The sequence below is a fragment of the Petaurus breviceps genome, unplaced genomic scaffold (assembly GCF_028583685.1).
Source record: "Petaurus breviceps papuanus isolate PSGF00001 unplaced genomic scaffold, PetGlider_PUasm1.0 225, whole genome shotgun sequence".
Classification (NCBI taxonomy): Eukaryota; Metazoa; Chordata; class Mammalia; order Diprotodontia; family Petauridae; genus Petaurus; species Petaurus breviceps.
Window position 1 is genome coordinate 9,328,708 of NW_027185889.1, and position 22,870 is coordinate 9,351,577.

Here is a 22,870-nt window from a genome sequence, read left to right on the forward strand (position 1 = left end):
CAAAGTACCCAGAATTTGAATTAAGGGAGACATTATGAAACTGACAAAAAATCTTAATTGGACAAAAACTTCAGTGCACAGAATGTTCTAAAAACAAAGAACCATTCTATTTCATTAAGTAAATATTACCAAATAACTTCAAAGGCAAAAAGCCTAGCTTCCAGGTACTCTGTAAAGAGGATATCAAATATTCTTCCAAATTTGACAGCAAGCTTGGATCAATAGTTTCAAAATAAATGCGCCATGCTTTTATTAGGTGGGCCCCTAGACACACTTTACTCTTGCTTTTCTGCTGGCTTTTTTGCACTCTCTTTTCCCCCAGGTTCCAGGGAGATAGGGACAGAGCCTGGACCTGTGAATATACTGGTGTGTGGAACTCCCAGATAAGAGTACTCTTTATACCATGGCAAACTGGCAGTTTTAGGCCCTGAGAAATTAAGTGACTGGTCTAAGGTAACACAGTTACTATGTATCAGAGAGATGACTTGAACCCAGGTTCTCCTAGGTTCAAGACTAGCTCTCCATTAAACCATGGTTTGGGAACCATGGTCACAATCCTGTAAAGTGACTGCCTATCTAACCCACCAAATGGGAATGCCAATCTTTGACAGGATAGAAGGCTTGGCAGAGGAAATTATTAAAGAGAGTGAAGAGGGGCAGCCAGGTAGCACAGCAAGTAAGAACACCAGCCCCAGTGTCGGGATAACCTGGGGATCGAATCCAGGCTCAGACACTTAAGCACCCACCCAGAAACACCTGGCCATGTAACCTTGAGCAAGTTACTTAACCTCAATTGCTTAGGGGCGGCCAGGTGGCTCAGCGAGTAAGAATACCGGCCCCAGTGTCGGGATGACCTGGGGATCGAATCCAAGCTCAGATACTTAGCACCACACCCAGAAATAACTGGCCTTGTAACCTTGAGCAAGTTACTTAACCCCGATTGCTTAAAAAAAAAGGGAGTGAAGTAAGCAACCTTCAGAAAAGAACATTTCTTTTTAAAGTTGATTTTATATATATATATATATGTACACACATACATATATATAACATATATATATATATAATACATATACATATGAAAATCATCTCACTTATTTTGGAATCTCTTAAAAGAGTAAAAAGCAAACTAAACTAGTAGGTTACCTTTTTAAAAAAAAATTTATTTTTAACCAGGTTCATTCTAATAGCAAGTTGGATACATCCTTGGCAAGATATTTGGAAGTTAAGATTGTGAGATTACTCTTATATATACTTGGTAAATACCTTATCTTGCAATCCACAAATACATACAAAACAACCATAAAAAGAGATTGCCCATTCATTGATGCCAAGATGCCACCTGGCCTATGGAGCTTAGGGAGGAGAAACAGAAAGGCAAAAGGCAGTTTACAATATGATTACAGTTCACAATATATAATAAAACACATTGCCATAAGATAACAATCAATGTTTTTTTTTTTTTTATCCTCATTTTCTTATTCTGGAAAGCTCTCAAAAGAAATTTCATTTTTAATTCAAAATAAATTGTGAAATGTACATACAAATCCTAACTGGACAGAATAGAAAAATATCTTATTAGGATAAGGGCAGCTGGTGTTTTTATAATTTTGTGTTTTATAAAGCAGTTTACATAAGTACTTGTTTGAGCCTCACAACAACCCTGTGAGGTAGGCAGGGCAGATACTATCTCCATTTACAGATGAGGAAACTGAGGAATAGATAGCTTGAATGATATGCCAAAGTTATAGCAACACATGCCAGAGGTGGGATTCAAACTCAGGTCTTCCGATTCCAAATCTAGTCCCTCAGACAACAGGGCAGCTAGAAAACAGGTTTATGATAAAATTCTGCTTCTTGCATTATTCAGAAAACCCCCAAATTTATGTAAGATATTACATAATATGCAATTTGAACCTATGTAAGAATTATGAATATAAAAAACACTATTTCCACAAAGCTTCTAGTTAGATGAATTAGGCATATAAATAGAGCTTAAAAGGTAAATTTGTTAAACTTGTACAGAAAGACCAGCTAATTACTGTTGATGAATTTTATAATCTATCATCATTATTAAATGAGAAAATATATTCTTTCAAGCTTGCAATACTAAACACTAAAACCTAAGTTTTGCAGTAGCAAGGAGTAGAACTGTGCTACCCAGGGGTGAGGATAGTGTGTGTGATGGAAGGTAGACTAATACTTTTACCTGGACTTAGTGGACATTGTGGTTTCCCTAGAGTGAAGTAGTATACATTTCAATACTATGACCCATGGGTTTTTAATATGGCTGATTAAAAAGACCTTAAGACTTCAGCAGGAAAACTGTTTGACTTCAAAATTTGATATATAAATCCTAATATTTAAAAAGGTTAGTCCCCATTCACAAAGATAGCATATTTGTGAAATTAAAATGATTGACAATTTTTACAAAGAGGTAAAAACCAAAAAGCTCAACTGGCAAAAATAGATGGTAAGCATCATTAAAAAAAATCTCAACATCATCATGATATTTTGGTTGGCTTGTACATATCAAAAGAAACCATGACAGTAATAGAAATAATGCATATCTGCTTAGAAACAGTTGCCACTTCATAGTCGAGCATTAATGTGTCACAAAAATGATCAGATCAGGCATTAGTAAGATGGCAATGACTCATGCTTGACATACTCCCCCTTTCCCGAGCTTTCACACAAACACCAGGAAATGCATGAGAAAATTAAAAAAATAATAGGAATCATCTGAAATATTTAGCATGCAAAATTAATTATTTGGAGAAGGGGGTTAGAGGATGAGACCAAACAGATGAGTTTCCATTACTGTTTTCACCTTCAGGTATTATATCCGTCCCTAGCCATTTGCATTTTTCTAGTTGAAATGCTGCTCTTGGGAGTGCCAACAGAAAGCATAGAGTCAAAGAAAGAAGGATGTATATACCAACAAAAATGTCTTGCTACTGCAGCATGGTAATTACAAGTCAGGTTACTAGGGAAGGCTGTCTCAAGTTTAAAAATCTGAATATTTGCATAAGAGCTGAACACAAATCATCCTCAGATGCAAATGCACTGCTAAGCCTGTAGGACTTCAGGCATCACTTCCAGTCGATTCTGAAGAAAGCGGAGCAGCTGTTTTTCCCTTTTTGTCTTGTTTCCTAGGCTTGAAGCCCTCAGTAAGTAAGTAGAAGGGCCAGACGGGACACTGGAGATCATCACCTCACTTTCCAGAAAAGGAGAGAGTAAAATGACTGACTGCTCTCTCCAAAGTCAAACTAGTAAGTTAGTGGTAGAAGCAGCTGAGAACTCTGCTTTCCCGATTCCAAGTTGAGGGCTCTTTCTGTGTTATGGTTGTCAGTAAAACTTTCTGAAGAAACATAAGCTTGTGCGTGGTGGCAGAGCCAATGTATTTCCAGGACCTGAGGAGAGTGACTACATAGGTCTGATGAAACAGAAATCCTGTTCTTACAGAGCCCTCATAATTGCAAGCACCAGGAAGCTGAGCTATTCACTAGCCCCATCAGATGTGGTAATTCCTGTAAAGAATGGGTCACTGACAATGCTCTCATGGACACCTCTGCACCAACTCACAGATGGGAAACAGCAAGATGTGAAGGGGAGGGGGAGAAGGGGCAGAGGAAAGTAGACCCACCAGCAGAAAGGGCATTCTAGACAGGCAGAGGAAAGTAGACCCAAGATAATAATGTCCATTTAATCATCAGATCTGTTCAGCCAGTCTCATTGTTTATCCACTTAAGAGCGATAATTAACACAAAGGAAATGGTTTTTCATTACTTAAAAAACAAACCAGAGTTGATTTTAGGTAAAGTTAATTTTCAGAAAATCATGTCAAATGATGAATTCGCATACACCTTTCCTTCCTCAGACTCTAGTATGAGCTTACCACTTAAAGTACTCCACAGGGCTGCTGGCTGCTACCATAGTAATATGTCAACGAGGTTAATGAATGTCATACTCTGAAGTACCAACTTTTCAGAACTGTTCCCATAAAAAATCTGGAAAACTTTGTAAAAAAACATTGCTACATATTTATTTAATAAAAGGGCGTGTTTATTTATGTTTACAAACAGGTTTCAAAAACAAAAGGAAAACATGTATGCTACTACTAACCTTTTTTTTTAAAATGCCAACAGCCCTCATGCCGTATGAAGGTTTTCTTAAGATTTATTAGAAAAATCAACACATTTCACTCACAGTTCACCAAGACATCACTAAACTAACAGGTTTAGACAAAAACAAAAAGGACTAAGGTTTTGTTGTATTTTGATTTAATTCAATTTGCCTGAAATAACAAAAGCATTTCAAGCAACTTTCATTACGTAATTGATGTCCCGCATTAAACAATCTACTAAATTCTGAACAAAAAGTTATTTAGCAAGTTTTTCAAAATTTTTAAAAATTAAACAGTTGTTTTCAAAACCATTAAGTAGTAAATGTATTTAAGAAACTAATTAGGACAGAGGCCATAACTTCATTAGGACACCGCTGCTCATGTTTTCACAAAGCATTAGTGTTATCTATTTGGCTATCAGTATTAGCAATTTATCTACAATATTTAACAAGGTAAATTGTAGGCAAAAATTTAGTACAGTTTCAATAGAAACACCCTTTTTCCTGAAAATACAGCAGTATTTGAAGGACTAATTTTTCTCTGCATCAGTTATAAGGAAGCTTCCCATCTATGAACAGGAACAATAAAAGTATCTACAAACCTTGTAAACAGATCTGTATCATTTATAAACATAAATAATCCAAATTATTAACAGCCAACAGCAGAAATTAAAGTATCAATTCAATGATCCAGGTCTCCATTGTCTTTCTCAGCTTTCCTCCTCCCTCACCCCCTTCAAGGATCAAGAGAAACTAAAGCTTTGCTAAACACACTGTTCAGGACCATTCTTAAATACGATCGATGATCCACAGGTCACTTATGCCGAGTTACAGTTTATCAGTCAGAGTTCATTACTCCCCACCCCCCAAAAAGCACCCTCAAAGTCTGGCGGAAAGCTTTTTTGTTTTAAAAAAATAAATCTACATTCGTACAAGTATGTCTTCTGTTGAAGTCCAAGACAAGAATACTATCTTGTCCATCACAATGTGTGAAAAGACCCAGTTTCAATTGGTTTCTTTACAATGCAGCTAGTGTGTTAACATTCAGCTTACAATCAGAGTGATGTTTCCAAGCTATGTAGTGGGCTTCCTGGGGATGAAGAGGTAGCAGACTTGTTCATTTCTATTGTAAGATGAATTCCGCTGTCCACGGCATTATTATTTTTGTTGGGAGAGGGTGGAGGACTCGAGTTACGCTTTGTGGGGGCATCATCTTCAGCATCAGTGTCATCAATAAGGGGAATGTGAGGCTCAGAGTCCTCTATCCTAAACTCAGGATGCGTCATAAAGTTGTGAATTGAACTTCGTGACTCCGGTTTTTCTAGCCCTTCATATAAAGAACTACGAAATGCATTCACCACTCGAATCTGCAAGGAGAGCAAAGAGAGAATGGTATCAGAGGGTTACAGATGGGCCACCCTTGAAAATGGCTTATTTATGAGTCTGAATCCACAAACAGCAAGGTATGAGTGAGTCATATTTGCATGTAATGTGCAGTGGGACTTGCAATAACACTGTAAAAAAACCAAACATTTTAGTAAGACACTGCAAGAACAACAAAACTACACACTCTAACAATCAAGATGTCTAGAGTTTAAAGTTGTGTCAAAATAATCACATCATTGGCCAATGGCTAAGACTTTAAAAGTCAATGTCAAAATTAAGCCATTTAAATAAGAGATTTAAAAAAAAAGCACAACAAAAACTTAACTATACATAAGCTTAGTCCATTTTATTACAACGTTTACTGGAAACCAATCAGAAAATGCTGAACAAACTCAAGCACAAAGGGTTACTATTTTTCATGCTAGGAAGTGGGGAGGCACCAACTATGAAAAAGCCAAGCAAATATAAGCTGAATGCAACAATGAATTGACAACTCTTCCTCTGTGCCCTTAATTTTAAAAACAAACAAAAAAAATCAAATCCCTCTAAATATGCAAATTATGCCACATTAACAGATATAAATATTTGAGTATATGCCCATTTCCCTAATGAATGTGAATATTCCATTCAAGAAACACTTCCTAAACAACAAACTATATAACTGTAGGGGAGAAAAAAATTAATATAAAAGGCACTGTGGTTTCTCTAGCACAATTTCCCCTTTAAGAATAAGTATGTAAACTTTTCTATCAATTCTTTCATTGAACCCAAAAGATATGAAATTATGCTACAAACTAAATGACAGATTTGGCAGAATTCTTATTATATGAGGATTTCTGAGAAGGATGAATTAAAGCAGGTTTTAACATGAAAAACTCCACATGAAGAGTTAGATCATCTTATTAGCCAAGTCTCAGTGTGGCTTTCAATGAAAGAAAAATTTTCAGACACTTTATTTTTCATTATAGTTTAAATAAAAGCAACCTAGTTTAAAAGGTATACACGTCCTTTCTATGGCTCAGAATTCTCTCCAAATTAGGTACAATTGTGTTTACTGTGAATAGGTACAATTTTCCATGTAGTCTCAACAATTAAGTATATAGTATTTTATCAATTTACATTATTGCTTTATAAATTATTCTCTAGGTGATATGTGTATATTTTGTTTCTTCTAAGATGTGCATGCACAGGCATGGAATAATTTGTTTCTGGAATGAATAAGGATAATAATTACAAACATATAGTTATTCCAGTTGCCAAACATTACAGTAGAAACAGCCAGGTGGCTCAGTGGATAGAGCACCAGTCCTGGAGTCAGGAGGACCTGAGTTAAAATCCAGCCTCAGACACTTACTAGCAGTGTGACCCTGGGCAAGTCACTTAACCCCAATTGCCTTGCCTTCCCCCCTCAGAAAAAAAATATCACAGTAACCTACAGTATATTTTGATTTAGTACAACTGTGTCCCACTTTGACTGCAAGATAGCACAGTGTATACTCAGACGAAATTTCTAGTCTAGGGTAAGACTGCTGGAAGTTCTGAGCCTACAGGCTTTGAAATACTAGTAAGAACTCAGATTTGGACCCTCCTTCCAACTACAAATCCAAGTGGTTTGTGCACTATCCCCTTTGGCAAAGCTAAATGAGATTAGTTATTATAAAATGCTTAGCACCCTGCCTCCCACATGGTAGGTGCTATAGAAATGTTAGCTATTATGATTAAGACCATTTACATAAAGACAAGAAAATGGGGGAAAACCCCTAAAATCTTATTCACAGCATAAAAATATAAGGCAAAAGGGTAGATTTACAAATTAAAGTTAATTATAAATAAAACTATGCTCAGTTCATTAAAAAAAAAAATCTTGATCATTGGGAACAAGTTTATAGTTTGAAATTTAGTATTTCCAAAATAGATTCAATGCGTTTATGCTTGGCTATATTCAAAGCACTTCTAGGGATCAGAAAAGAAGACCCTAGAATCTCTTTAAGTTTCTACTTTAAAAGCAGACATTTTACATAATGCTGCATTCTAAGCACCAATTATGGCATTCCTTTATAGAACCTTGATGATGCCCTGTAGGTAAGGAATTTTTTGAGTGGAATATATTGCGTAAGGACAAGTATGACAGTATGGCCAAGTGTGGTGTCTGAATTCAATTTATCAGTAAGAATGGTGAGAACTCCCAGGGACGAAAGAAATGCATATGGACTGGAAAGTCTCTTAACAAGGTAGTGGGGGAAATTCTTATGTTGAAATAAAGCAATTTAAAGGCTACATCATCTAGCATGTCACGGGCCAGGTCATTTGCCCTAACTACCATGTCATTAATGTTACCAAAATTTCAGTCTTATTACAGATTTTTTCTATGGGAACATTTTCTAATTTCATGATCAAAGTGTGATAGTAATGGCAATTAAAGATTCCCCTGTATTGGCTTGGTTTTCAAATTGATTGTGTTAAAACCCAGAGCTTGTTAATCCCACCTGTGGGATGGACTTGTTGACTTGAAAAGAGAGACACGATTTGAAAAGAGAGACACGTAGATTTGGAGAGACAAGAGAGAGGCGGAAGATCTTTTTGGAAGCAGCACCTCGTGGAGAGAGAGAGACTAAGAGAATTGCTGGTGGCCGCTTTGAATTGCCCTGGACTTTTGAGACCTGCCCCCTGAGCTGCCAAGGACTGAGGAGACATGGCTGGTACTTTGTCTGTCTGTTTTGATGTTGTTTTGCCAGATTTGTCCACTGGTGAAAGACAGTCCTGTTGTTGAAGAAGTCCTGGAACCTGGCTTTTGGCTAAGAAGCCCTAAGACTGTCCTGCAGACAGAGAGTGAATACTGTCCACTGGTGAAGGACAGTGCTGTTGTTGCAGGGGTCTGGAGACTGTCCTGCAGACAGAATGAATGCTGTCCACTGGTGAAGGACAGTGCTGTTGTTGCAGGGGTCTGGGAACCTTTCTGTTGGTTCAGAAGCCCTGAAGAAGGATTTTCTGGTTGTATGTTTACAGAAATCCTGGGAGAGGGTTTTGCTAATGTTTTTGGGAGTTCTAGGACTGTTCTACAGACAGAGGATGAATTGATGAAGGGACTGGCAATGTATCTTGTGGCCTTGCTGAGCCTTGTCTCCCCAGGAACTAAGATTGCTGAGAACTTGCCTCCTGTCAAGATGAAGAAAAGACTTTCATTTGGGTGTTAAGTGCTGTGTTTAAACTTGATGTAACTCTGGGGTAGATTCAATTGAGATCCAGGGGTGGGGAACTTTTGACCTTTTGGTGCTCTGTGATTGACAAATGAAGGTATAGCCTAGGGGTGGAGAAGTATTTAGACCAGGGACTTTGTAATTGATTGAATGATTGGAAGGTCCTGGGGTGGGGTAGTCCTTGGAGATTATTTAATCACTTTTAGTAAATGCTGTATTTGGAATGATGTCATGTTTTGATCTTCTCTGTTCTTGGTTGGTCACTGAATAAAATGGAGAGCACCTATGCTGGTATTTTGAACCTGGGAAGTTGCCTTTCCTTGGCATTACATTACACAAAGTCAACGGAAAAAACTGAGTATATGTTCACTTGGTAGCTGTGCTTATCAGAACAGAAGTCTATCTCCTAAGTGTTTGTCTACCTTGTTTTTCCTCCAAAGGTTGCACAAAGAGCAATCAAGTATAGCCCAATCATTAGTTCCTTTCATCTGGTCACCTCTTTTAACTTTAATATTCGAAGATGTTCATGATTTCATCCATGTGTAATGTCTCCGTTAATGCAGGTTGCAATACTTCAAGCCTCACTAAGCAGCCTTCACCAGATGCTACTCCTCTCCCTTCTCACCCTCTCACCCCTGAATCATCTGACAGCCAGAATTTTGGTGATGAGATCCTCCAAGCCTAACTTGGCTGGTCCTTTCCAGCTGGCGAGGCCTAGCCCTCCACAGCCCAGGGCACCGGCACAAAGACAGAGATGAATGGAGGGCTCTCTTCATAGGAAGGCCGTGCTTCCCAGGTTATGGTGGGAGTCGTGTCATAGCCAACATGTCATGCTGAGCTCAGAAACAACAAAAACTTTCAACTTCTCACCAACTGGGTCAGTTAAGTCAGGCCTCTTGCACTCTCACTCATCTCTATTCAGTTTCCTCTTGTTGGTATGGGTCTGTTTTCCCAGCCTGCCAAGATCAGCTTGGACCCTAACTGTGTCACCAACTCCATTAGTTCTCTCTCAACTCTGCATCATCAGCAAAATATACCTCCTCTTTGAGTCTTTAAATCACAGGCAATGGTTAAAAAAAAAATAGGGCCTGTGGCAAGTTATTAATGAACTCCTTACTAATTAACAGTGATCTATAATTTATGAAATATGGTCTGTCAGTCAGGTATGAATCCAATTAAAGTATAGTTACCTTGTCCCTATTTGATTATAAAAGAAAATCATAGAAGACAAATACGATGCTAAAAACCTAAAGGTATTTACAGCAATGTCTTGGTCTCTCCTATTAAAAAACAAACAAACAAGGTTAGCCTGAATCTTTGATAAACTTGTGCCAACTCCCATTTGTCACTGTTTTGCTAAGTGCTGAGAAATCACTATTTAGAATTTTGACTAATGTCAAAGGTCAGTCCGTGGTCCAGTTTCTGTAATCTCCCTCCTTTTTTCCACTGCTTGCAAAGGTGGCATTTGCCCATGTCTAATCTTGGAAGCTTTTCAGTTTCCGCAGTTTTTCACAGGTTATTCAAGTAGGTGAACAATCAGATCCAAGACTTTTTCCAGTACATGGAACGTAACTCACTGGAGTTGGGATGGATTCATTTGAAGCAGTTCTCTTACTAATGCCTCATCTACCATGGGCTTTCATTCTCTCTTCACCATTAATGCTTGCCTCTTTCTAGTTTGAAGATCATTCTTCTTAACAGAAAAGATAGAAGCGAAATAGAAGACCTGAGGTAGAAACTTAAAGCACACAAGAGCTGGCTTATTGGCCATCTAGAGAAATTCCTGAACTGCTAAAGATCTTTGAGAATGCACTGTAAAAGATGGTTTCATTTATCCCAAAAGTCTTTGTAGTCAAAATGTATATCAAACACTTTGCAAACATTTAGGTACTATAGAAATGTCGAATGTCAGCCTCATGTCTGAACCTAAGCGAATGGGATCTAGATTTCTTAAAATGAAACATTTGAGAGGTAGCAATCTAGGAAAGCTTTATTCTACTTGACTGGATGAAAGTCCTATAGTCCTTGAGTTTGTTTATGATGGAAGAATTAAAAAAAAAATTTTGAGTAGTGAAAGGCACTAATGGAAAAAGTAGGAGGGAGCCTGTATTGGGAAACAGATGTGCTAAACTTGTAGCTGAAGGTACTGCTGAGGACATCTAGAGCCCTTGGACTAAGTGGCCTATTAAAGTCAACGCTTCTAAGACTTTATTTCTAAGAATGGAATGAATTTCAAAGAAAAAAAAATGTAGAAAAGCTTTGTCACTTTAAATTATGCTAACTGTTGAAATCTTAAGTGTATTTAGTCCTAGAAAAGTTACATACTGTTATCACTAAATTCTTTTTGAGAAGGCCAGTCTTCATACCACTCCCAAATAAAAGGGGCAAAGATGGTTTTCTTGTCATAGGAGAGAGTTATTTACATGGAGTCTCCTAACATAATCCCCTACCAAGGAAGGACACAAGACCCTATGGGGTGGCAGCCTGATGTAGTGCAAAGTGAGTTTGGGGGCTTAGGTTTGGATCCTGACTCTTGTTAACTATGTGACTGAGTAGTCACTGAATCTCACTTTGCTCCAGTTTCCCTTCAATAGTAAAAGGGGAGACTAACAGCATTATCCTGGAATGAGATAATACATATGAAGCATTCTGAGCATCAAGTGCCAGACAAAGTGCTACTCTTCCCCTCCTCCCACTGACTTCCAGAAGTACTTCTGAGCTCTGCTAACAGAAAGAGGGAGAACATTTAAAAGTAGAGTGCTCAAACAGAAAAACCTCTTCTTCAATGCATCATCAGTTTTCACCTCCCTGCCTCTAATGCTTCTAGCCCTTTGGCAAGAGGTAAATAGATTTTTGCCCCAGATTAAGCTGAGTCCCTCAGAGATCAACAACTTCCTTGGGGAGTGAGTAAAGAGGGTGCTAAATATTTGTGAAATACCCTTAGTTTCTTAATATCTTGAGGATGATCCACCATGATATCTGGATACCAGGAATTCACTGTAAAGGTGAAATAATTAAATCACAAGACTTTTAAGAGTTTGTTACTTTCTGAAACCCTGGGGGGGAAAAACACCTGTTAATACATCCTCAGATGATAAATGAAAATTACAGAAATGTAGCTGTCAATGAATATTCCACAAAATTTCCCCACATTTTAACCTTGCTCAACTAAATGAACTAGTCTACTGAATCATTTGAAATGACTTTAAGATCATTCGAATGAAATAAACATATCAATACCACAGAAGCCTTAAGTTTAGGGATACATAAAAATACCCTGAACAGACTCAACAAGAATAGTTTCAGAAGCCACTCGTATTCAACTGGCTCTTCTTTTTTCCAGTTAGCTCAGGGCTCTAAACTCCAAAATAAAAAAGATCCCAATCATTTTCAGTTTTTAAAATGCTCTTTCTTGGAACAGTGGGATCAGTTTCAGATTATATGCTTCTGGGAACAGTGCAGTATAAACATGTTTAAAGGCATATACTCAAATACTTATAGCAGTTTTACTATATTTAGACCCCCAAATAATTCCCTATGTGAATAAAGCAAAGATCAGCACATAGGGAAACTCACAAGTTTCATAACCAGTCTTACATTTGGTTGTAATTATTTTATCTTTTATATAAGTCACCAAAAAAATGGAAAATTGCCACCCTCTCCTAAAACAAATAAAACAAAAAACCTTGAGGTCTCAAACCACTTTATGGAAAAAAAAAAAAAAAGCTTTATGAAAGCCTGAACAATGAGTTTAAACATTAAGGAGAAAATGAGATACGTCAGGTGTGTGAAGGAGGAAATGTTAATTTCATGCACTTAGGAACACACACTCACACCCCACAGTAGTAGAAGCGGTAGTAGAGGAAAACACTACATGTGTAGGGGTAGAAATATTTGTTACATCATGGTGCTGGCTGGCGATGGAGGGTTGCCGCCTTAGAGCCCCCTGAATGGTACTTCCACTCTGGAAAGCATTCACTACATCCATCTGCAAGGAATCAGAGATTGTGACAGCTTGCTCAGCAAGAGAGAGAGAGAACAAGAGAAAGGACCATCCCATCTATAAACACACAAAAAGTAAAGAAAAAGGCACTTTTTATAGAGCAAATAGGCAAGAGTAGCATTTAGAGAAGAAGAAAATGAAAAAATAAAGGAGCATGAGGGAGAGACACAATTGCACACCAGCAAGTACATTTCGGTCATCTTAGATTATTCTTCAAAGGCCTGAGTCCCAAGGCTTGGGAAGGTCAGTGTGAAAGAAGGGTACATTCTAATCCCCTCCCCCCCAGGTAGAACAGCCCAAAGCTATCCCTAGCATCCCACAGCTCTCCCCCCCTCCCCCCCTCTCCCCCACCCATACCTGAGTTTGTATTCGGTTCAGACCCCTAAACCACAAGATCTGTCCTCGTCTTAACTCTCGCTCAGCGTGATCAATTTCTTCAACATCTTCGGCTAATTCTTCCTCAGGTATTTCTTCTTTCTGTGTTCCATGACCAGCTTCTTTAAGGAATTTTAAACGGCTAGTTGGAATTGTTGAAATGAGCTATGAAGTAGGGGGAAGATCTCTAAGAATAACTCAAGTACATAATTAAACTGGTCAAACTTTTACATAGGATATGCTTTTAAAATGAAAAATGTGATCCAACTGATCAGATTAGGAACTACTCTTATTAGGATTTTACTAGGTAGGCACCTATCAATCAAGTCATAAGTCAATCATTAATTAGAAATATTTACTGTTATCTTTTCCTACATGGATAGAAATGTGGTTACATATTTAATATTTCACACTTAGCTAGAAAAATATACAATGACGTCATATTTTGTTTCAAATAAAATAGAAATTTAATGGTAGTTCTATTTGCTTTAAGTGAAAACAAATTTATACATATAAACTCAACAGTAGAAAAAATGTATATTACTAGAAAATATGCAACTAAAAGGTCTAACCTGACTTGGCAAACACTGGAATATAAGATCAAAACTAAAATTGGCAATAGCATTGTATACAAAACAGATTCATGCCCCATCCACACCCCTAAGCAGAACATCAAATATATGTGGGATTCTTGATATAGTAAGTAATGTCACTGGGAAGGTCAGAGGAAGGTTTTTCTTTGTAAGATGACCATGGCTTGGCAATATATAGAGGGCTTGTGGAGAACTAACAGGGTGGTGACCCAAAGCAAAAAGGAAAAATAAAGGAAATTTAGTTCTAACTTAAGAATAGGTTATCTGAAAAAGATTTTGAAATAACTTAAAAAGGGTAAACCATGATGAATAGAGATTATTTCATACACACATACATATATATGGATGGATGTAAGCTTATGTTAAAAGTCTCTGAAGCTAAAACCATAAATGCTGGTGGAGGGGAGGGAAGTAGTGCAAGAATAAGCCTACTCATGCCACTTATTAACTTGTATGTATTAACAAAATCCTTGCATATGCATATGTTAAAAAAAAATATAAGTACAAATACTTTTTCATCTATGACCTGAGGGGGAGAGGGGGGCCAGCGGGAGGAAATGACAAGCAATGAATGATATGATAGAAACATTCTCTACTCATTACTACTTCTGTAAATGAATGGAAAAACAAAGTCATTGAAACAAAATAATTCAGCAATGCGAGTATCACAGGTATCCCAGGAGCTCATTTTCAATGATATTCAATAAGACTTGTTCCATAAACTACTTTTAGCTTCTCAGAAGAGAAGGCCAGAAAGTTTTAAAAACATAAAGAAATTCATGCAGCAGTGTGAATGACTGTAGAGCCAGCCTTGGACACAAGCTGGCCCCTGGCAAATCACAACCTCTCTCTCCCTCTTTCCTCTAGAAGTGGCAGAGAATGGGCTGACCTGCATACTGGTAGAGGGAATTTTATCATCTGCAGAGTTCCCTACACCAATGAAATCAGGTCCAGTCCCTACACAGGGATGTTCATTGTGAACACAAAGTGAGAGACTGTGAAACAGACCTTAAAACTTTGTGAAACAGATTCCCAGAATGACACCTACCCGGAATTAAGTAGTAGACAGAGTTAATTAAAAAAAAAAAAACACTAGCAAAAAAAATTTTAAGTGATTTTAAATCTTACACAAATAAAATGAGATTTTTACCTGGCCCCAGAGTAATGTTCCCATTCCTAGGAATATTGACCACAGCCATTGTTCTATTGAAAGTTCTGAACAACTGAAAGGTTTTCCACCAAACTGCACAATTATTATCTGGGGGAGCAATCAGAGTAAAATTCATTTAAGAAAGTTCTCTTCTTAAAGGAATATTCAACTCTTTAAAATAAAAAATTGCTTTTCTTCCATTACTATCTTTAAAAAAAGTGCCTTTTATCATTTTGTAATTCTAAACTGAAAAAAGAAACTTTTCTTAAAATCTTTCTAAAAAGAAAATTCTAATTATAACAAAGTGGTCTATATTTTGCTGTAGGTGGTTACTGATGTAGTTTAAAAAGCATTTGGGAAAACCATAATATTTGTACTGAATTATCCGTGATAATGCTCTCTCACCAAGCTGGGTTACATGGCTATTTTAATACATGTTTAAAAAGAAAGCTTAATTCTTAGTAATTGTATCAGGACTGGATCAATGTATATAACCCAAATGAAATCCTTAACAACAATCCTTTCTCACATTTGTGGTACTTTAACTTAATGTTCTATTTTTTCTAATTAATAAAGCATACAAAGAAATAGTATATTTCTAGATTAAATCTATTAAAGTATGTAAGGGAAAAGATTAAAACATTATTTTCATAGTTCGTTCAAAAATAGCTTATATTTAAGTATTAGTATATGTCAAAAGGGCGTATAATTACAGTGGTAAAGAAACTCCCGATATGGGAACTCCATGTCCTAGTGGGGCCCTCAGAGGTTAAGTGACTTAGGGATATTTGTATAGCCCTTTTATGGCTCCAAAGAACCTTACTCCAGTACCATCTCATGTGATCCTCAAAGTGCCCCTGGAAGGCAGGGAACAGCATCAAATTTGCAAAGAGCTTACTTAAAACAAAGAGAGGCAAGTCGTACAAGTATTCTCATTCTCATTTTATATCTGAGGAAACTGAGGCTCAGAGGGACTAAGTGTCTTGCCAAAGGTCACTTGGCTCCTAAATGGCTAGGTGAGAATTGGAATCTGGGTCTTCTGGCTCTAGGCCCAGGGCTCCATCTACCAAACCATAACTGCCATAGCATCATGCTTTTTTTTTTTTTTTTACTTGCACAGCTGATTTAAGAGCAGAAGAAATGAACTTCATTTTAAAAAAGTGACTTCATAAGTGTATTTAGGGCATGTTTTAGATTTTGGTATGTTTTTGCACAGTACATACTGACCACAGCCAGAAAGGATACTAGGTTTCCTCAGTGGCATAAGCACACATTTCAATCTCATAGTTCTTACGATAAAAACAAATTTTAAACAATTGAAGTTTAACAAATTTACTTGTTATGTCAAGAAACTTAAGTTCAAATTTTATGATGATGTCAACATGGATTTTTCTAAAACTTAGAGGGAAATATTTTCATGGAAATCTTTCTGCAAAGAAGTGGCATCTCCATGTTGATTGATACAAGCCCAAATTAATATTAAATAGGGTTGTATAAAGTTATTTTCCAGTGCCCAAAGTACAAAAGTAAATGGTATATAAACAGTCAAAAATTTTAGAATCTTTATTTTTAATTATTTAACTGGTAATCACTGAGAATACTTAAGAAATCTGGTTCTATTGCTGAAAAGGCTCACTTTTTAATTCTAAATCTTACTGTGTTCACTGACTTCCTGTGTGATCATGCACAATTCAATTAATATCTGTCTTGGTCCCAGATTCTGTCATCTATAAAACAGAACAGCACTACTAACAATCATTTGCAAAAAATGCCACAGGGACAAATGCTACAAAGACATACACAATCTATATCACTAAATGATATCCCTTTACATACAAAGTCATCTGACATTTTTCTCTGAAAAATGGGGAAAGTTTCTATTTTGCCTATTGATACAATTTATTTCCCCCTTCTTAAAAAGGCTTGTTCTGATAATGGCATTTCAAAATATAAAATGTACTGACAACTTTAAAAATGATGTTAAAGGTGTTGGAGACAGCAAAAATGGAAGACCACAAAGGTAGAAATACCAATGATGCACAGAACATATGATCAAGCTAGATTCCATAATGAAAGCATCAAGTATTTCTGCAATGTCAGTACTAGAATTAAGACCCACTTGTAATACCCAAACAAACCCAACTCAACTTTGAAAAATGCAGAATTTCAGACTAGGTCAAATTTCTACATTGGCAAACCTAAAACAGTTTTTCAGTACAATGAAGGATTTTGATAAGAAGGGCATGGCGGATATCATCTCCAAGTCACTTCTAAGACAAGCCTATCAATCAGCTATCACTGATACAACAATCAAATTTGGAATTGTCTTCCCAGTCACCTACCTGTACCACAAAAGTGCCCAGAACAATTGTACAGAAGATGGCATTATTGAAGATCCCTTCAAACACATTTCTTTCACCATGAATTTTTCGGGCATTTATCTCATTGAAAAGTTGCATAAGCACGAAGGTGTTAAACACGATAGTATAATGTTCTGATGGTGGAGCATGCAAAGGGGCATTTCTTCCACTGTCAATATCGAAAAATTTTTCCCCTGAAATAATAAAAAATTGGCATTTTGCAATCACAAAAAAACCACACTAAATGCATTTAAGTTAGGTGCAGAAGTTATTTTAATAAATAATCCTTTTGTTTGGTCTCAAGGGAGAAAGTTATAAGTTAACATTAAAAAAGTACCTGCTGTCTGAAAAGCAGGAATTTTAAGGCTAAATGCCTTAGAAAGTTTACTACATAAAAACATCAGGGATATTAAGTTGGAACAGGAATATATTAACTGAAGCTTTGCTAGAGCTAAATATCTTACCAGCAAACAAGAGTGTAAAGACTACCACAAGTTGATAGAATGCATGACCCAAGATATTCTTCATCATTGTGCGAGAGATGAGAGGCTTATTTCTACCATAAGGTTTCCGAAGCAAGAGAGATTCAGTAGGTGGTTCAGTTGCCAGAGCAAGGGATGCCAGTGTGTCCATGATGAGATTTACCCACAGCATCTGCACAGCCTTAAGTGGCGAGTCCTATAAAAAGACAGGTTTCCTCATATTCAGAAATACCCTAGAACTTAGAAATGTGTCAATGACATTTTTCAGTATTTACAATGTAAGAAGCAACACAGCATCAAACTTAATATCATGGTTATTGCACTTCTTAAAAAAAAAAAAAGTCCCCCAAAAAAGAAACCAAAAAAAAACCCTTAGTTGTCTTTGACACCAACCTGAGTGATACAGGCTCCTGTGAAGGCAACAATTACTGCCACAACATTGACTGTGAGCTGGAACTGAAGGAACTTGGAAATGCTGTCATAAACGTTTCGTCCCCACATGACTGCTTTGACAATGCTTGTAAAGTTGTCATCGGTGAGAATGATGTCTGATGCTTCTTTCGCTACATCGGTTCCGGCAATTCCCTAACAGGGAAAGCAGAACAGCACACAAGTGTTTTGTGAATCAGGCACAACAGTTAAATGGTAAAAACCCAACAAAGACATTACTAGATGGCCTACGAACAGATGTGCAGTGAGGCAAACCTAGGAATAGAAAGCCCCTAAGAGATGGCCATATCAACCACTGCACAAGATTCTTCTTGTGCTCCTTGAGTCCAAATCATCTCCAGAGGTCCAGTCCCACTTGCAAACATCCTGTAACTCAGAAGCAAACCCCTGCTCTGCTCTGATGTCTGTTCATGTCACAATGTCTAGATTGCCCTGTTTCCCTCTTCTCACTCTCACACATACAATACAAAAGAAAAGTGATGCATTTGGAGATGCTCTTGGCTGGATTCCAGATCCTGCCAGTTAATGCCTGGGTCACCTCTTCAGGATCTCCTGCTACATGATCCTTTGAATTCAACCTTTATATCTCATAGATCCCAGCCCCTCCTTTTTGTTCCTACAACTCACCATATCATCTCCCTCTTCAATAGCTCCAGTGGTTCCCTTCCACCTTCAGGATCAAATATCAAATGTTAAGCCCTTCATTACCCAGGTCCTTTCCTACCTTTCTAGTCTCCTTATACCTTTTTCCTCCCGTCACCTATACTGGGATCCTCCATTAGACCATGAGGTGCTTGAGAGCCAGCACTTTTTTTCTGGCCTTTCTTCTTTGCAACCCAAGTGCTCAGCACAGTGACTGGCATGTAGCAGATGCCCAATATATGTTAACTGATTAAATGACTAATACACAGAAAGAGAAACATTTTTGGATATGGCCAATAGTAGGAAGATCTGTTTTGCCTGACTATGTTTATCTGTTAAAAGGATTTTGTTTTTAATTTTTCAGGTGGGGGAGGGGGTGGAAAAAACAAATAATGATAATAAATAGAAAACACAACTGGGTTAATAATAATAAAAATAACTGGCAACTCAGCATGTCAACCAATATATTACATTTTAACATCAATATCCTTTAAATTCCTACCATAGCAAATCCAACATCTGCTTTCTTTAATGCAGGGCCATCATTAGTACCATCACCAGTCACAGCTACAACTTGTCGCTGTTCTGAGACAGTGCTGTCAATTATACCTAAAATGAAACAAAAATTAGTACTTTTAAAACTGTTTTTTTTTACTTCACAAGGTAATTGTTTTCCAGCCTATAATGCAAAATGTTTTATGCAGTCAGATTAAAAGGAACTCAAAATACTAAACAAATTCCAAGCAATTCAAACCAAAGTTGAGAAGGCTAACACCAAATTTTAAGAGCAAGCCAGATAATTAAAGATTACTGTTAACAACAATAGTATTCAGTTTATCAAACAAAATGAATTAGTTTATTTTGGACAGCAAAGAAAAAAATTAGTTTTATAGATAACAATCAACAACCTACTTTGTATCTAAAAAGTTTATTTCAGAAATACTGGTGTTTTGCATGGTTACACACGTATAACCTATCAAATTGCTTGCCTTTCTCAATGGGGAGGAGGGAAGGGAGGGAGAGAATGTGAAACTAAAAAAATTTTTAAATGTTAAAATTGTGTTTACATGTAATTGGGAAAAAATAAAATATCAAGTAAGATTAAAAAAAGAAATAGTGTACCTTTAATCATCTGAAATGCTAAGCATTTTTATTTAAAAACCTGATTACCTTTAACCAATGTGTGCTTGTCAGTGGGAGATGATCTAGCAAGTACTCGAAGCTTTGGCCAAATCTTGTCTATGCGTTCTTGTTCAATCTGCAAATTTAATCAGGGTTAAAACTAACCAATGCTAATTTAGTAAGTGGCCATTCAGCCACTTTTTCTCCCCTCCAATCTACTTTCCATTCCACTCCCTGAATATTAAAATACAGCCTGGATCACTTCATTTCTCAGCTTCTAAAGCTTCAACTACATTGTTCTAAATACCTATTGAACAAGGTTCAATCTCTGCAAGCCTGGGCTCTTTGTAGCGTTTGATAGTCTGTCCCCAACCAGTATTCCTAATTGTTGGGTCTCATGCCTCTTCTTCTTCCCTCCCCACCCCTCCACAGTCTAGCAGATAAAAGTCCAAATATTTTTTCCTTTCCAGCTCAAATGCCTCTGCCATGACGCCCCTTTCTTGACTCCACAACTGTATTGGACCTCGCCCTCTGGTGACCTTCCCACCTAAGCTAGAGTATCAGTTATGCAAAATAACATCATTATTTGTACAGATGTTTTGCCTCCCCTTAATACCAGCATAGAAGATGCTAGACAACAGGTATATGTCTCAATCATCTTTCTGATCGCTGTGGTGCCTGGAAAAATATACTGCCCATATGTAGCAATAAATATTTGCTAAATACCATTTTCTTAGCAAAAAATTATTAAGAATAAATTCAGTGACAGAATCAAACAACCTACCTCTCCTTTTTCATTCCTTATTCTTCTGTTGAAATCTTTACCTTCTAGGCACAGGAAATCTTCCCCAGGATGCAAAATACCACATTTAGAAGCAATAGCACGAGCAGTATTAATATTATCACCAGTGACCATCCGCACAGTAATTCCAGCCCGCTGGCATTTTCTTATTGCATCTGGTACCTGGTTTGCATGGAAGAATCTCATCATTACATATACATGTAGCCAAATCTATTATAGGGAGTACCCAATTCAATGAGATAACAGGTCCACAGAAGTATCAAAATGTGTATATATATATATATCAATTGCATGTGTGTGATACTCACATTAAGTATGTACAGAAGGATCCTGTACTTCCTAAGCAAAAAAAATCTGCTGCTATAACACTCACTCAAATAATGAAAATTTAAAATTAATCACTGCATAAAACCTTGGTTTTGTAATACAGAATAACTGGTTCTTCAAGATCCTTGCCCTGATTTTAGCTGATTTATAAAGTTTAAAATTTAAATGAGATTGATACCTAGGGATTTTCAATGAGTTGTGGCAATATGTGAATGGCTATCCTAGTTAATCTTTGGCAGTTTTCAAATTTGATTATCCATATCAGTAAAGTAAAGCAGATAATCAGTCATCTGTATTTAGCTTCTGAAGATAAATGATTTTTTGGGGGGGGAGGGCTGTTGTTGCATATGTACCCTACTAATAACTTCAAGATAAACTTGACAGCCTTTCAATTTAGTCTGAGGAGGAAGTAGTTAGAATGGTTTTCCATAACAAAAAAATGATGTAGGAGGGGAAAAGGGTCAATAGTATCTCTGTGTATTTGTAACCCATGGAACAAAGAACATAACCTGAGTATGGTGATATCATCAATTACCTTAAAAAGAAGTAATTTGGGGCAGCTAGGTGGCACAGTGAATAGAGCACTGGCCCTGGAGTCAGGAGGACCTGAGTTCAAATCTGGCCTCAGAAACTTAACACAAAAAAACTAGCCCTGTGACCTTGGGCAAGTCACTTAACCCCAACTGCCCTCCAAAAAGCAAAAAACAAAAACAAAACAAAAAGTAGTAATCTCCCTAATGCATTGAAAACACATCAACATCTTTAAAAGATACAACTTTTTACCAACAATTTCCAAACCATCCTTTGCCTAACCCCAAAGAAATAAAAGCTTTAAATAAATTCCCAAATTTCACTTAGAAATTGATTATTTAATCGTGCTCTCTAATCTCCCCCCTAAGACGCAAAACCACTATGGAGATGAACTGAACTGTTCTCTACCTCAGGTCTCACAGGATCTTCTATCCCTACAACAGCAATGCATGTTAGGCCTGTGACAATATCATTCTCATTATCCCACTCTGGTTCAGGTTCTCCTGCTGGGAAATCTCTGAATGCAAGACATATAGTTCTTAGTCCTTCGGATGCCATTGGTTCAATCACAGTTTTAACAATATCATCCCGGTCTCTTGGTCTGAACACCTTTGCTTCACCATTTGCACTCAAGATTTTGAAGCATCTGCAAAGAAATGTAAAAGGGTCACAAATAAATAAAGATAAAAGCCAAATCCTGTGTGTTAGGGTAAACTTTTAAGGAATGTATTAAGTCATTAGCTAGTTATGTGACCTTGGAACAAATCACTCAATATTTCTGAGTATCAGCTTCTTTACCCACAAATGGACCATTTCTAAGGCCTCCTTCTACCTTGGGAATTCTATTCTTTTAAAAGTGAAATTGGTTTCAGTTGGATGATGCTTGAAATGTACTAGGGCCTGGGATTCCACAAGGCTCTCTAAGCAATATAGTTTAAGTTGTTTTTTTTCTCCTGAAGTTTCTTTTCTAAGAGATACTCTATTATATATATATGATTGAGACTTCTTAATGATGTGTCCCCCACTTCACTGTACCCAAGTTTTGTTGTTGTCTAGTCGTTTTCAGTCATGTTCCAATTCTTTGTGAGCCCATTTGGGGTTTTCTTGGCAGAGACAGTGGATTGATTTGCCATTTCCTTCTCCAGTTCATTTTGTAGATAAGGAAACCAAGGCAAATAGGGTAAAGTGACTTGTCCAGGGTCACACAGCCAGTAACTGTCTGAGATCAGTTTGTACTGAGGAAGATGAGTCTTCCCCACTCCAGGAATAGTTCTCTATGCACTGTGCCACCTTGCTGCTCCAAGTAACAGTAAGTAAACAAGTATTAT

General features: G+C 37.1%; 1 protein-coding gene across 5 annotated transcripts in view; it reads right to left on the bottom strand.

The window, feature by feature from the left end:
• Nucleotides 1–1,139: 1,139 nt before the first annotated feature.
• The window catches only part of ATP2B1 (ATPase plasma membrane Ca2+ transporting 1), a 147,418-nt gene continuing 125,687 nt past the window's right edge, over nt 1,140–22,870 (bottom strand). For 3 of the 5 annotated variants that reach the window (XM_069095131.1, XM_069095132.1, XM_069095133.1), the window contains 11 exons: nt 21,951–22,188; nt 20,667–20,846; nt 19,931–20,018; nt 19,263–19,369; nt 18,062–18,253; nt 17,651–17,864; nt 17,169–17,380; nt 14,827–14,934; nt 13,066–13,248; nt 12,607–12,693; nt 1,140–5,489 (listed from right to left, as the gene is read on the bottom strand). In XM_069095131.1, coding sequence (XP_068951232.1) covers nt 5,178–5,489; nt 12,607–12,693; nt 13,066–13,248; nt 14,827–14,934; nt 17,169–17,380; nt 17,651–17,864; nt 18,062–18,253; nt 19,263–19,369; nt 19,931–20,018; nt 20,667–20,846; nt 21,951–22,188 — 1,921 coding nt within the window. In that variant the 3' untranslated portion in view covers nt 1,140–5,177. Of the gene's footprint in view, nt 5,490–12,539; nt 12,694–13,065; nt 13,249–14,826; nt 14,935–17,168; nt 17,381–17,650; nt 17,865–18,061; nt 18,254–19,262; nt 19,370–19,930; nt 20,019–20,666; nt 20,847–21,950; nt 22,189–22,870 lie in introns of all 5 variants that reach the window. The other 2 variants (XM_069095135.1, XM_069095134.1) reach the window with 2 other exon arrangements.